At 38.2% G+C, this 17,003-nt stretch overlaps 1 protein-coding gene across 1 annotated transcript in view; it reads right to left on the reverse strand.

The window, feature by feature from the left end:
* Window positions 1-17,003, reverse strand: part of ptprub (protein tyrosine phosphatase receptor type Ub) — a 269,588-nt gene that overhangs the window by 122,886 nt on the left and 129,699 nt on the right. The window contains exon 3 of the mRNA XM_073872305.1: window positions 7,578-7,848. Within this exon, the coding sequence (XP_073728406.1) occupies window positions 7,578-7,848 (271 nt within the window). The remainder of the gene's footprint in view (window positions 1-7,577; window positions 7,849-17,003) is intronic.

Here is a 17,003-nt window from a genome sequence, read left to right on the forward strand (position 1 = left end):
CTTGCCAAAAATGACAATCATTTTGCTAGATAAGACCCTTGTTTGTGATCGTTTAGACCCATTTGAAGATGCTTTGAAACTGCAATTTTAAACTGCATTTAAACTGTAAACTTTTGAGGTCCAATAAAATCTATTAAATTGAAAAAATCCTGGAATGTTTTCATCAAAAAAATTAATTTCTTCTCGACTGAACAAATCTCTGTTGACTTTAGCTTTACTGTTTTATGCTTGGGGTGTTAACATATTTGGCATATTTCATTTTTACCCAATTGTTCCACATCTTTGTAGCAGAGTTATTTTCTGATTTTGATAGTGTTGATACTATTCATACACTTACAAACACAATGATAATGATTACTGCTTTTGTCCTGCCGAATGTATTATCCTGCCAGCAATAACCTGCCCGCGCTGAATGATGCGCCTTATTTGACTTTAAGTTCAGGTGCTGGTCACCCAGTGTTGCCAGATATTAGAACGAAAAACAAACAAAACATAAAAGGCCATAAACAACAAAGTAGGTTCAAACCTTGTCTTTCAGAAATTAATCAAAGAAATTATCTAATCATCATTTTATAAATATCCCAAAGTGTCTCATTTATTGCTAAAACACTACATCTAAAGAGGATTTTTAATAATGGGATCTGGCAACACTGCAAATTCTGCACCCGCCCTCGCGGCTAGAGTCAATCTCTGTCATTTTACACATTTTACAACTGCCCAAACGTAATTATATATGCAGTATATAAGTCGTTTTGAAAAACGAATGAGTCAATCAGGAAACTTCAAATTCAATTTTGGCTATTTCGGCCATGCTTTCAAGTCATACATTTTACATGCATTCCCTGCACTCCAAAAAATGCTAATGCGTCTTTCACATAGGTCGCGTGTGCTCTGCGCTGAACCCAGGGGCAAGCGCAGCCCAGACCCGTCCTATGTGAAAGCACTGGCTCAAAAAAGGACAAATTCTAATTTAACCTATGTTTTTTCAACCCAAAATCCTGGGTTGATTTAACCCAAATGTTGGGTCAAATATAAAATTTGTCTGGGTTCCAACAGCTGGGTTTGTCCCTATTGGCTCAACAATGGGTTCAAAATAGCGTGCCGCAGGGATAAAGTATGTTTGTAGGCAAAACCCCAGAATTAAACTGGACACTGGCTCCCTCGCTAAAAACAGCATTCATTTTCACAACGATTTTTGTATTATCGCAAAAAATAATTCCTTTATTTAAATAAAAGTTTGACACTTACACGTTTTGTCCAACAATATAATCTTCACAGACGAACACAACCTTTTTGAATTTTAAAGTCTAAATTGGTTTTGATTTCTAGTAAACGCATTTAGACATTTCAAAAATTATAAAGGTTGGACAAAATGTGTAAGTGTAATAAACGTGTTGTGTTCATCTGTGATCTCAAATTGCGCTAAAAACACCTTAATTCGAAGTCATTTCAGCTACTCTGCACATATAGCCCATACCCCTTTTGTTAGTCTTTATCAATTGATGATTGTTTCTTTTAACTGAAACGCAGGACTTCCCGTCACCAAAGTGGCCACATTAAGCATTACTTTTCGTCCCATTCATAGTAATACCGGTGCAACATCTTGTTATATCCAATATCTTTGATCGAACCCATGACCTTTGCGTTGCTGGTCGGTATGCTCTTCTAAGCTAAAGGAAAGCAGAAACATCTCATAGCAATAGAAATTCAAAAACTACGCATATGTCAAAAAAGTAGACTGATATGTACATTTGTGAATGTTTAAACTGTTTTTATGGCTGTACACTGCGGTCCAATTAATCAAAAAGCATATTGTGTCTACACTGTACTTTCAGTCTGGGTCAGCAAGACATTAGGTGAGTTCTTCTCTATAAAAACACAGTCCTCTGTTATCATGTACGAATTTTGCAGAAGTTCAGTGCTATTTTAGCTATGTTTACATTCAATCGTGTTTACTTTCTTTAATAAAAGCACTTTATTATGAAGAATTCAATTTAGGCAATGAGGAGAAAACAATGTGGATGAAAATAATGAGCATTTGGACTTGTTTATCAGAAATCTATTAACAGCTCAATCCGCTTATCATTGTTATGTGGAAAGAAAACATTATTTTGTATAAAACCCTTAATTATGAAGCAAAAACAAGAGTCGAACAAACAGGCTATTAGCTCCTTTTAAATAACAATCCAACCTCGGTGGTCTTGAATGAAGTAGGAGGATTTTACGTTATAAATATAATCAGTTTAATGATTTCAGCTCTAGGAAAAACAGTTTTGCCCGTCGCCTACCATTCACTTCCTTCTGTTAAAGCAAAGTGCTCATGCTCTCAAAAGCAGCAGGGCTCTTTACTAAAACTATCTTTTAAGAAGATGACTACCAGATAAAGACACCAATACAAACAATGAATAATATTTTAAGCCTTAAAGCTAAAAGCCTCTAGTGAGAATCAACTACTGTATGCTGTCCTTGGAGTTCAGCTCTTTCCTTGAACATCACTATTGAGGCATAGACGAACACTGGCTGAAACATAACGTGTATAATAACACTATGAAGGTCTTAGCGCTTTTATTTATTCATTTTGAATGAATGAACAATGTCTTTTTGCCTTGGATCTGCCTGTTGTGCTTCATTTGTTTTCATTTCCTTTGTGGTAAGTTAGTTGTCAGGTAAGCTTGGCAGCTATTCTGCATAAGCAGAGGTTACTAGCTTAAGACTTGTTAAAGGTCTAACTTTATCTTTTCCCCATGTGAATATAGGAAGGCCAGTTTAAGTTCAGGGGGAAAGAGGCCATGCAAGAACAAAAATACTACCAGCACTGAGAAAAAATACATGCAATGTCAAATACATAAACACATTATAAGACCAGCAAAAGCCCTTGTGCTGCTTTTTGTGCCTGATAGCAAAGGTAATTTTCCTGGAACTGGCGAGTACATCTTTACGGCAAATCCAGGGTTCATTGTCTCGTGGGTTCTGAGAAAAAGACTTGAGCACAAAGCTCTAATTGCCTTTGTTATTTTTTTCAGAGCTGAGAAGATGCCAACCTTTAGGTGATAAACACTGCTACACACATTACCACACATGCTAACTTGCAGGAAACTAGGTACAGCACACAGAAAATTAACATTTAATAGTCAATATTTACTCAGACTTATTGCACTTCAAACTTTCGCTGTCCTTTATGGAGCTTAACACCATATGGCTATCCGCGCTTGTTAAGTCTGACGTCACACGTCACAGCTTCCGAGTCCAAACGCTCCATCAGATGCCTAAAGCAAACAACAAACTACTAATATTGCACTCACAGCGTGCTGTAAAACTTTAGGTCCTAACCTTTATCTCCATACCGAAATCCCAGATGGCCTCAAAGTAATTCCTCTTTTATGAATTGCTAAATTATTGGTGTCCCGGGACTCCATGAGCTTGGACAATGTATTGCACACAGTGTACAGCTTAAAGGGACACTCCACTTTTTTTGAAAATATGCTCATTTTCCAGCTCCCCTAGAGTTAAACATTTGATTTTTACTGATTCCATTCAGCCGATCTCCGGGTCTGGCGCTACCACTTTTAGCATAGCTTAGCATAATCCATTGAATCTGATTAGACCATTAGCATCGCGCCTAAAAAAATAATCAAAGAGTTTGGATATTTTTTCTATTTAACAATTGACTCTTCTGTAGTTACATTGTGTACTAAGTCCAACGGAAAATTAAAAGTTGCGATTTTCTAGGCAGATATGGCTAGGAACTATACTCTCATTCCGGTGTAATAATCAAGGACTTTGCTGCCGTAACATGACTGCAGGAGGCGCAATGATATTAATGCAGCAGCCAAAAATAGTCCCCTGCCATTGAAAGCTACTAAGGGGACTATATGGTTATTTTTCGAAAGTCTTTGGTTATTTTTTTAGGCGCAATGCTAATGGACCAATCAGATTCAATGGATTGTGCTAAGCTATGCTAAAAGTGGTAGCGCCAGACCTGGAGATCAGCTGAATGGATTTTAAAACTGTAAAAATTACATGTTTAGGGGAGCTGGAAAATGAGCCTATTTTCAGAAAATGTAAGTGTCCCTTTAAATGTGTAAAATAAATAAATAGCGCAGCGACTGTTGTGATTGTAGTCTTAAATGACGCAAATGGAGGCTTTGACCCAAAAATGGTGTTCCTTACATATTGAGACTTTAAGATTAATCGCTTTATTGTTTCATGACTTTTATAAGTCACTGAGAATAAAAGCCTCTGTTGAAGGCCTACAGTAAATGGTAATGCATTCTATATATATAAATGAAAGAACATGAGTGTGAAAGACTGGCACTGTATTTAGCCGCAGCATGTCTGTGCCATTACAGACAAAAGAGATCACAAGGCGCTTCGGTAAACATAAACAAGCTATTAAATTAAGGGCAATTACTGATGGGGACAAATTGTTGTTGCCACAAGAGATGGTCTGAATGGTCTCAAAATGTGACAATTGTTGGAACAGAGCTTTAAATGATCCCTCTTATTGGCTGAGTGTTAGAGCAATGGCCTAAACGCTGCGCCTGCTGGGATTATGGCACAGCTCTAACTCATCATTGAACGGGACAACGTGCCGTATTCCAGACCCAAAGCGTGATTTACCACGTCGAATCCTGCTGTGAGAAAACGAAACTGAGAAATAGCGATGTCATCTCATTACACGCACAAACTATTATGGCAGTCGTTCGGTGCCTGCTCCCTAAATACTACAAGTCGTGCAAGATGTCTGCGGTGCCATTTTAATGATGGAAGACTGCAAATGACTGTGCTTCTATTAGAATAACAACATTTGCTTGTTTGTCAGTTTTGGCGGACAAAAACAACATTATGTCAACATGAAACAACATTTATAACCCACTGCATAATGTAAGAGAAACATGATATTAAATACAAATATTTATTGAAATAATTTGCATTGCTTAATGCTGCACTATATCAATAAGGGACATTATGAATATAAACAGAGCCTTACTTAAAACTTAAAAAATGCACAAATCACACACAACACAACTGTGCCTTCCCATCATCATGTGACCTTCATCTTTACCTCTGATTGGCTGGCAGTAAGAGCGTTATTTACAAACGAAGGCCAGATCTTTTCACCAGCATGTGAAAGTTAATTAGGTTGGAGAGATTGACAAATCTCGATAAAGCGAACACTACTCAAGTAAATTGCTTTCTGACAGATGCGCAGAGTTTGCAGAAAGGAGAAATTGAATTTATGGATGAAGTCCCCCGCTTGCACCTCTATGGCAGCGTGAAAAGTGAAGTCCAAACGCAAACCGACCGCTGACAACATTCGATCGACGTAAGGGGGCGTGAACAGGCTGTCATAGGCAGACATTTCGTAAGCTGTGATTTGGTAGATTGTGTCTCGCGTGCAGTGGTACTGTAGGAAAATTTGGTTAGTAGATAAGGAGGACCATGTTTAAGCTATTGACTTGGTTTATATTGTGTCGGTAGCGCTAACCTACATTCAAGCAGAGATCAATGTTAATTAAACAGAGCAAGAGGCATGACTAATAAGACAGTAGTCTACATCGCTGTTTGTGTAATACGTGAGGTTAAAATCATCCATGCACGATGCTGTTGGCGGAGATCTGATATACTTTCTGTCAATGCAACTTTAGAAGCATGTAGTCGAAAACAGTTTACCAGGCCTGCCGTTGCGATTACAACTACTGTCAGTCACAATGTTCATTTGAGACGAACTCGCACTGTTTAAAAAAAGCCAACACGACAGCGAGTAATTAGCTTCGTATTTGCTGTTAGAAAGATTTTGGCAGACCAATACGAAAGATTGTTGGGGTGTCACCATGGTACAGCGATTATGAAATGGCACCGAAGTATATACAGTACTACAATACACTTACCTAAAGGATTATTAGGAACACCACACTAATACTGTGTTTGACCCCATTTCACCTTCAGAACTGCCTTAAATCTACATGCATTGATTCAACAAGGTGCTGAAAGCATTGTTTAGAAATGTTGGCTCATATTGACAGGATAGCATCTTGCAGTTGATGGAGATTTGTGGGATGCACATCCAGGAGACGAAGCTCCCATTCCACCACATCCCAAAGATGCTCTATTGGGTTGAGATCTGGTGACTGTGGGAGCCATTTTAGTACAGTGAACTCATTGTCATGTTCAAGAAACCAATTTGAAATGTTCGAGCTTAGTGACATGGTGCATTATATTGCTGGAAGTAGCCATCTGAGGATGGGTACATGGTGGTCATAAAGGGATGGACATGGTCAGAAACAATGCTCAGGTAGGCCGTAGAATTTAAACGATGCCCAATTGGCACTAAGGGGCCTAAAGTGTGCCAAGAAAACATCCCCCACACCATTACACCACCACCACCAGGCTGCCCAGTGGTAACAAGACATGATGAATCCATGTTCTCTTTCTGTTTACGCCAAATTCTGACTCTACCATCTGAATGTCTCAACAAAAATTGAGACTCATTAGACCAGGCAACATTTTTCCAGTCTTCAACTGTCCAATTTTGGTGAGCTTGTGCAAATTGTAGCCTCTTTTTCCTATTTGTAGTGAAGATTAGTGGTATCCAGTGGGGTCTTCTGCTGTTGTAGCCCATCCGCCTCAAGGTTGTGCGTGTTGTGGCTTCACAAATGCTTTTCTGCATACCTCAGTTGTAACGAGTGGTTATTTCAGTAAAAGTTGCTCTTCTATCAGCTTGAATCAGTTGGCCCATTCTCCTCTGACCTCTAGCATCAACAAGGCATTTTCGCTTACAGGACTGTCGCATACTGGAGGTTTTTCCCTTTTCACACCATTCTTTGTAAACCCTAGAAATGGTTGGGCATGAAAATCCCAGTAACTGAGCAGATTGTGAAATACTCAGACCGGGCCGTCTGGCACCAACAATCATGCCACGCTCAAAATTGCTTAAATCACCTTTCTTTCCCATTCTGACATTCAGTTTGGAGTTCAGGAGATTGTCTGGACCAGGACCACACCCTTAAATGCATTGAAGCAACTGCCATGTGATTGGTTGATTAGATAATTGCATTAATGAGAAATTGAACAGGTGTTCCTAATAATCCTTTAGGTGAGTGTACATAACTATATTATCATAAAACACCTTACATAATGAACTATATTGTTTTTATTACCTTAGAATGAGCCGTTTTTATGTACATACACCTCCTTTAATTGGAAGTCGCCACCATTTTTCTACAGTAGCCCTAAACGGACAAACTTCATAGCGTGTTTCGTCCCTCTGTCATCTCAGATGACGACATGTTTGTCCTTTGGCAGCTACCGTAGCTTCTCATTGCGTTTCGAAATTGAGGTTGGTTGCAATTCGCTGTCCCCGCTAGATGCAGCTAAAACCCAAATTATACCAAGAATTACTATATTTATGTGATGGCTATTTCAAAAGGGGAGGAGCCACTCAATATGTCCCACCCTAACTTCCTGTTTTAGTAGAAATTATGGCAATGCATTGAACAAAGCCTTGCATTTCACGGTATCTGACTGGCTCTTTGCATCTACTGAATATAAGGTGACTAATTCATGATGTTGCTCACCTGGTACTCATTTGGCCAGAATGTGCTGACTGCCAGTTCCACTTGATGCCATTGTCGTCCACGCGAGCCGGAGACATTCCATACTGGGATGCCAAGCGGCCCACCGTTGACCCGCACATAAACGCGCAGTGCCCCGGGGCTGTGGCCGTCTCTGCTGTACAGAAAGTAGCTGAACTGGACGCAGTGCGTGTCATTTTCACTTAACGTCTGCAGCAGAAGCTGAGCCCTTTGCCCAGCTGCATGCTGGGAGGAGTTGACCATCATGTAGGAGCCACGCAGGAGAAAGACAACACGACAGAGAAGAATCAACTGAAGGTCACTGCCATCACTTACATTCAAATATCAACTCCATAAAGTTCAACCAGAAATCAAACTAAATCTGCCATTTACAGTACATAGCCTCGTGTGGTTAAAACATTTGTGGAAGGCTATAATATGTCTTCAAAAAGAGGCATACACTAAGCTCCGATTGAATAACAGAGGAAAAAATCTAGCAAAACCACACGTCTGTGCATCGCATATCTGTGTATTACAGACTCCCCCGAAACTTCTGTGTAGTTTTTACTTTTCTAAAGCTCTTGTTTGTATATTTGTCTCTTTCTATAGAGTATCTCTCCCTTCAGTAGATTCACAAAAGATGACAATTTGGGCATTACTCTCTCAATGCCGAGCGTAGCGAAGGAGAGAGAACGCAGCATGAATACTGAAACGTCTTTTAAGCCCTTTTTTAGCCTTGAGGCGTCCTGTCTCTACGGAGTGTGACGTTTCTAAAATGTCTTTATACAAAGAGGGAAAACTGTGAGGTGTTGGTATACAAACAGGCAGAAGCATTCAATTCCAGTGAATATTTCCCGGGGGTGGGTTTATTTTGGAACGACAATATTTGCGTTGGCAATGTACTGTACTGAAATGTACTGTAACCCTTGTGTCAACTAGCCCCAGTTTTTTTTATACACACAAATAAACACACATAAACAAACAAAAAAAAAATTTCTTTTGATGGCATTGATAAACCTGTGGTGGTTTTCTGTGGCGAGGAAGAAACGTAAGCCACTCGGGCGAACCTAAATTGCCGGCTGTTGCTTATTCTTATGTTGCATTTACAACAGCCGCGGTAGGGGGAGCAAAAACGCGCTATTCACGCGTAGTTGGACGCTTGAACATTTGAGTTCACTCGCTTCAGTCGCACATGAAAGCCGCGCCTAAAATTCTAGTCATTCGAGAAATTCACGCGGAAATTCTGCGACTCAGCTGAGACTCCGCCACTCCGCTTGCTTCCTGTAATCACGTCACTACTACAGCAAGGTCCTTATTGGTTAACGCGGCGCGGAAATCCGCCGAAGTTCAGATTTTTCAACTCGCACACTTCCCGCGGCAACGCTCAATTTGCCATGCTTACCGCATGTACCGCGCCGCAGGATAATACTCCACGCGCTTGCCGCCTCTACCGCAGCTGCTGTAAACGCAGCATTACACGACAGCATCAAGGTTCTGTCATGTTAACTAGGGGTGTAACGATTCATCGTGCAAATGCGCGTTTTCTCAATGAATGAATTTGAATGAATTACGGTGAAATCCAGGCACATCCGAACACCAGGGGTCGCTCCCGTGCAGAAACTCCCTTTGTGCCACACAAGAAGTAGCATTACAAACGCTATTCCAGGAAATGTCTACAGATGAATATTTATACGTTGTTCTTCAAATTGTTTCAGGTATTTTCATGATAATAAAGAATATTTTGAATGATTTTGTTTAACGAGTGTTGCTTTTTTAAATGCACATTATAAACGACTCCGACTCATAAGGATTTTAGATTGATAAGGACTTCCTACAGACCAAATGCCGTAATACAGGCACAAGCTGTGCATAAAACAAAGAATCGCAGCCTTGCGATTCAGAATCGATTTCAGACAGGCATTTTTAATGAGGACAGCGATTGAATCGTGATTGAATCGTTACATCCCTAATGTTAACACATTGACCGCAGGAGAATATGAAAAACTTTCCATTATTTTACTCGAAGTCAAAGACAATCGAGCAGGACCAAAATATTTTACAGCTGATCGCTGTCAAAAAAGTTCAGGGACGACGTCCTAAGGATGACAGCAGCAATGAAAGTAATATTAATATGACAAAGTAAGTGTTTTGATTAATGCCATTAATGTTTATTTCTTTAATCAGTTTATACCACTAGTCAACTAAATCAATATAACATGGCAAAGATAAATGCACATTTATATATTGATTCAATAGATTTATAGCATTTTGAAAAAAAAACTTGTCATGAATTTATTGCATTTTGCGGAAAAAAATTTCAGTTTTTATAATACATTTTTGAAAATCAAATTATGGATTTGAATTTTTTATGATATTATAACCTGAAGATGCTTTGTGAAAGTTTGTAACAGAAAATAATGTTTTTTATCTTGTCACTTTCTTGGTATAGAAAACACATTTTTACGGAAATTAGTCAAAATGAATTTATTGCGTTTTGGAACCAAACTCTTCATATACATACATATATACAATCAAGAAGATGGATCTTTAATGACTGTTTTTACCCTTAATAAATTAGGACAGCTTAGCACAAACAACTTCTTACAGTATGTGTCTACTGACCAAACACTGTGTCATTGAACTACAAGATATTGATCAATGTTTTCTTTTAATAAAATATATTATTTGAATTTGGATTAGAATTTATATTGACTGTATTGAGGAAAGTGCTTGTGTTCATCAACTGATCATCATTTTTAATTAAACATTTAAAAAATTTTTACCAGTTAATAGTAAATTAATATTATTCAGTGTGTTGAAAGAACATTCCAGAAATTTTCATTGACCTTAATAGGAGTCATAAAGCCGCATGCATAATGACAAATATTCCAAATGCTGTTTAAAAAGTTTATGCACGCCACAAAGTTCCCAAAAGTATTTTACGTCAACTGCATCTCAACCCAGTGTATAAGACCACCGCTATATTCCAAGGTCTCTGTGTTTATTTACAAAACAAGACCAGAAAGTCCTTGTTGCCTTGGCATAAAAAGAGTTTTTATGCGGTCTGACAGCTTATTGTAGAGGTGGACAGAAAAACCTTAATTAAAAGAGCAAATCTAGACTGAAGGTTGACAGCTATGAATTATAAAGCAAAGACAAGGACCCTACAGTCAAGTTGAGATTCACTAACGCCTGATACAAACCTGCAAGCATTCAAAAGCTTGTGTTGTGAAGTCCTACAGTTGCTGACTCTTTTATTCATCTTGTACAGTATTGCAACAGCTAAAGAAACATATATAGAGAAAAGTTTCATCAAAACGTATGAAAACCCCTGCTTTACAAGATTTTTAAGGCGTTCTCGTACTGCACTCCAGAAATGTCTGAAGAGCACATCACAAGGAGAGGAAGCTGGTTTTAAGTACATAGAAACATGCGTCATACTCCATGAAGAATGTGGAGACAATTTAAACACATGGTTTAGAAGTGCTGTTGATTTTCCTATGACCATGAAAGTGTACCTGTCTGATGAAATGGCCAATACTCTCAATACTTATGCTGCTAAATTGTTGCCAAATCAATAACTAGTTTTCCTTTTTGTTAGAAGTACGATACTCTTTTCTTTGTTTAAAACAGACATAACATTGAAAACCTGTAGCTGAATTGATAGAACAATTCATTAGCAGTGCGAAGGTCATGGGTTCGATTCCCAGGTACTGATAAAATGTATACTGTAGCTTGAATTTACTATAGGTCGCTTTGGATAAAAGCACCTGCCAAATGAACAGTGGCGGCTCGTGACTGCTTATCCGAGGGGCGCAAATTCAAAATAAGTTTTCGGAGTGTCATGTGTGTTGCTTGCGTTTTCAAAATATGTGTTTGTTGTGTCATGTGAACCATGTGCATCACGTGTTTTGTCAAAATAAGTGCCTGCTGCACACGCGTCAAACCCGTTTACTATAAAAGAGACACTCACGTTCATAAAATACACGCAATACACTCCCTTAACAGTAAACTCTGATTACGCATGAGATTATAAGAGTATCTGGCAAACCCTTAAACCCTTTAGTCTGCAGCAGGCACTTATTTTGACATGATGCACACATGATCTATCGACGCGCAGAATACATATTTTGAAAAAGGAGCCACACACATGACGGGCTACATACATGTTGTGCTGAACTTCGCATCGAGCGCTAGGGCTGCACGATATATCGAAAATGTATCGCCATCGCGATAACTGTGTAAGCGATATGCATATCGCAGGGAGCTGCGATAACTTGCATTTATTTTACGTGTCTATCATTTGTGTGTTGCATGCTTAGATCGTCCAAATGACACCGATCAGAAGGTGGTTCCCACACACTTACTGTACTTGGGCGGCTCTCTCAAGTATATTAACAACTGCCCACGTATATTTAACATCAAATTTTGTATTTTTTTGTCCGTGAAAATGACATTATGCGTGCGAGCACGTCGTGTCTTTTCTGATGAGTTGGCTGTGCGTTCGCGTGCTTTCTGTTTCTCGATGAATTAGGTGCGACGCAAAGCTGACACATTGTATCCTTCCATGTTCCTGAACTTGATCATAGTTGTATCCATTAGAGGTCTTCACAGAAGGACACGAGTCTATATTTTGAAAGGTCAGTGGGGTCCGAGTCGGTCCCATTTTAATTTCTTCAGGTACCGGGTCTGTTTAAACCCAGGTCGATCAGAGACGGCCGTGAAGAGTCAGTCAGGGCTAACGTGCTATAGCGCATGTGCAGTCTCAAGTGTACCTCCGGTTTCTATGGCGATGAAAACTTACTCTTGTTTATATAAAATGACGGCCACGCGGTGCACTTTCTTTCTCCCATGTTTATAGTATTATTATTAATGAACCGTCTTTTATATCTAAAATGTTTGCTACAAAGATGGTAGCAAATAACCAATGTTAAGCCCATTGTACTGAACGAGCAGCTCAAACTGTCAAACATCACGTCATGCTGAATCTACATACTTTACATAGACTATACTTTTGAATCTAAAATAATGACGGATTAAGCTATTTTAATCTGCAACAGAGGAATAGAAAGAGAGGCACTTTTACTGCTTCTACACAAACCTATCAACTTTATAATCCATAGACCTGCATTGCCTATCATTAATATACTATACATTTTATTGTATAAAGTTAGTCTTTCTACACCTCTCACAATGTTAATAAATCCCTTTAAAGGGGGTCATATTCACAAGTTCATTCAGCTTTGTTCATGTCAAAGAGAAAGGAAAGAGAGTTTGGAGTGGTTGGATTTATGAAATTAATATAAATATTCAATAAATCAAAGTACTGCGTTATGGTCACACATTACTAGTTTTTTGTCACATGTATAGCATAGTTTAATTACATCTTTAGAATATGCATTACCTCTTTATTTCATTGCATATCCAAATGCTAAAATAAAAGCAAATAAAAAAATAATTTCTCTAAGTAAGACATATCGCAAGGCATATCGCCATCGCACCCACCAACAGAGCAATCGCATATCGCATATTTTGTCATTATCGTGCAGCCCAATCGAGCGCCTTCGAAAAAAGAAGTCACCGGCGACCACTGCAAATGAATACACATAAATGTACAAAGCCCAACTAGAATCCAGCTTAAGTAAATTCTTGGACCAGCTTCTTACTGTTTCCTATTTACAATATCAGCCATCATATTAGTGGATTCCTAACAGATACATGAGTAGATTTACAGGCAGATGTATAGACTAAAGCAAGGACAGATCTCCTCACCTATTCAGACCTTTCCTCTGGCCAGCACATACATAAAAGCATCTGCTATGACTTTGACAACACTCCAGAACTCTCTCTCAATAAGACATTGATTGAATTCACAGTGGAGAGTCCATGGCTCATCATATCATATTGAATCTGAACCCAAACAAGAGAGCCGAACACAAATCTTAGTCACAGACCCCAGCAACCATCGGAGTACAATGACAACCCCTGTGTTCCTGTCTGTCTCTTGGGTATGAGCAGGGCACACTACATCAGCACTGACATTCTGCTTTTCACCGTCTTTTCCCTCATTTCAAATCAGAATCGAATATCCCAGAGCCAGCATAAACCTCAAAAGGCCACTACACCTGTACAGTGTTCATTATACAATATTCAATATGTTTCAATATCTAATTTCATGGAGTATGTTTCCTTTGAACTATGAGCGTACAAAGAACAATACAGAAATATGCTTTATTGTGCATTTGGTTTTACAGGGAAATGTATTTTAATATTCCATTCCTTTTGTAAAAAGAAAATCTCGAGAAATAAACTTGTATTGGATCTAAAAAGACAAATCTAGCAATTGGGTTAAATGAACCCAGAAAATGTGTATACTGTATTTGATCCAACAATGGGTTAAAACATCTTATTTTGCGGTAAAACAACCCAGCATAAATTAAATTACAATCCAACAGGTTGGGTTTGTCCCTTTTGACCCAACACTAGGCTAAAAATAACCCAAAATTTGTAAAAGTGCATGGTCACAGTATGATATAAAGAGCACCTATTTCATTGCTAAAAAACAAAGTTATTTGTGTATTTGGTATAATACAATGTGTTCGCGTGGTTTATGGTTAAAAAAACACTATTTGCCACATACCGTACATTTTTGTAGCCCCAGATTTCACTCTCTTCCTGAAACGCATTTGTACGTAGTGACTGGCCTGAATATCTCTGACATCAGCCAGAAGTGTGATCGCTCCTTACCATGTTTGAAAGATTCGGTCACAATGTAATGCTAACAGAAGTTAACTTACAGGCGAAGCGGGAGGAATTATGATAATGTCGGTCTTCTCTACATCACCAATTCCGGGAAGTAAACTGTTGCCTACAATCTGTGTGTTTGTTGTAGTCCAAGAAAAGAGATTTACGTCGGAGACGATGACTTGGTCATCGTTTACTTAGGGGTATTTACCTTTTGTATATCGTTAACATGTACTAATACACAATTACACACCAAAGGAAATGTTAATCGAACAATGTGTGCTCTTTAAATAGATGAAAATCTTTTTCCACAGACAAGCTATCACACTCGTTTCATGCTAATACATTTAATGTGATGTTATGTTATGACTATATGTGGATAAACAGAGATTGATGAGAGCTTTATCTGATAAAAGGCAGTACAACCTATACTGTATATCATTTATTTTTGTCATCCACAACTGTACAAACAGCTTGAAATAAAGCATTTAAATTTCAAACAGTAACTTTGCTTTAAAGAAACTCTGCAATGACAGAACGAAGACTGTTTTACACACCTCTTATAATCATGCGTTTGAATTTATTACAGTTGTCAACTTCTTTCCACTAAAACTATGTGAGCTACATCCTGTTTACTGTCAAACGCACGTAGCATCACGAAAGTGTCACCTGTAAGACTGGAAATATAAGTGCAATTTATTCGAGCTGAGAGATCATTTGAAATGATCTGAGAACTGTTCAAGGTAGCTTTCAATGGATGAAGCAATTCTGTTTTATCTCTCGAAAAGAAAGTGTTTTGGGGAATTGCTCAAAGGTTAATTTTATAACAAAGCAACTCTTAAAAGCAGTCGATAAAATCCTCTTGTAAAACAGGTTCAGTGGTTCACAGTAATTTGTGTTGTTCATAAAACTACTGATGTTGTCTAGTGAAACCTAAGCGCTGATGTATCAAGCTATGCATTTTATTAAAGACAATATAAGCCAATATGTGCATAAGTGGTTATAGATATTCAAATAAATCCAAGGTTTAATTAACTAAAAAAACTCAATTTAACCCTCAAATAAATATGAGGGATTATAAAGCCTCATCAGTACATGTAACAGTGTTGGTGCAAAAGCGTATCAGACTAAAATGTACAAATTAGACTGTACAATCTCATTCCAAATAGCCACCTTTTAAAATAGCTATGAAATGCCACAAAATTGCGGTTTCAGTCAGCGTAACGCCAGAGTGAACTTTTTGTTGTTTTAAAGTCGTCATGAAACTAAAGCAGCGATTGTTTATTTTCCCATGGTGACGTATTTCCGAATGAAACGACTTCTGAAATGAAAAAAGGTAGGGCTGGACTTGAATTTGTCTGTCGAGAATTGATTGGATCGTTTGAAGTTGGGTCATGTTGCTAATTGCTAATCGATGCGATCTTTTCCCGAAACCCCACCCACCTGCCATACCATATGACTTTGACCATATGAAGTAAAGAGAGATTGTTTTGAGAAGGGGAGGAGATTTGTGTTTTTAATAAAGATTATGAGGGAACATGAATTAAAAAAAAGTGAAGCTCACAGAAAAGTAATTTGTAATAAAAAAAAAACAATATTCCAAAACAAATTACAGTTTTTTATTTTAATTTCATTTGGACTTTAAAGGGGACATTACACCAAAGATTTGTTTGACATCTTAAAAAAGTATTGTGAAATGAGAGTACATATATGAAGTACATTATGAAGTCTTGAGAGTACATATATGAAGTTCTAGCTTAAAATATCATATATATAATTTATTATAGCACGTTAAAATTCCCACTTTGTAGGTGTGAGCAAAAATGTGCCATTTTTGGGAGTGTCCTTTTACATGCAAATGAGCAGATATCTGCACTAAATGCCAGTGGCGTGGTTGGACTAAAGACAGTATTATCCCCTTCTGACATCACAAGGGGAGCCAAATTTCAATGACCTATTTTTTCACATGCTTGCAGAAAATGGTTTACCAAAGTTACTTGGTTGATCTTTTTCACATTTTATAGCTCGATAGAAGCACTGGGGACCCCACTATAGCACTTAAACATGGAAAAAAGTCAGATTTTCATGACATGTCGCCTTTAAATAAAAAGACGCTTGCCCTTTCTTTATTATTAATGATGTAAACGTTTAATCTAATTTCTACAGTATTTTTCTGTTTTTATAACGTGTGATAACACATAAACTATAAAGCAAATATACAACACCACCTAAAAAAAAAAATGTCAGTGTGCCAAACACAAAGAAGGTTTAACACTGTGTCCTTAATACATTAAGTTAAAGGTAAACTTGGCTGAGAACCTGCAGCTCAATCAATCAATAAGGTCAGACGTCCCTCCTGCCTTTGTGATATTTACACTGAGAGCCGTCTATGGTTAACCTTTGACTGTTCACCTCACCGCAGCAGACACAGTGTTACAGGCATAGACATACCTTTCACATAACCTGAAATATCAAACATAAGGTGACCTTTGATGAATTATGCCTCTAAGCCTGGTGAAATCTGATAAAGTCCCGCCCATTTACTGCTAACCCTCCCAAGGGCGCAGGAACATACATAACGAGATTTGAAGTGATCGAACCTATCGTCATTCAAACTGAGGTGCAAAAAAACAGCCACTTGCCGGCTCAATGAGATGTTATCTCAGACAAAGAGAGGGATAGAGA

This window comes from Misgurnus anguillicaudatus, chromosome 10 (genome assembly GCF_027580225.2).
Source record: "Misgurnus anguillicaudatus chromosome 10, ASM2758022v2, whole genome shotgun sequence".
NCBI classification, from domain to species: Eukaryota; Metazoa; Chordata; class Actinopteri; order Cypriniformes; family Cobitidae; genus Misgurnus; species Misgurnus anguillicaudatus.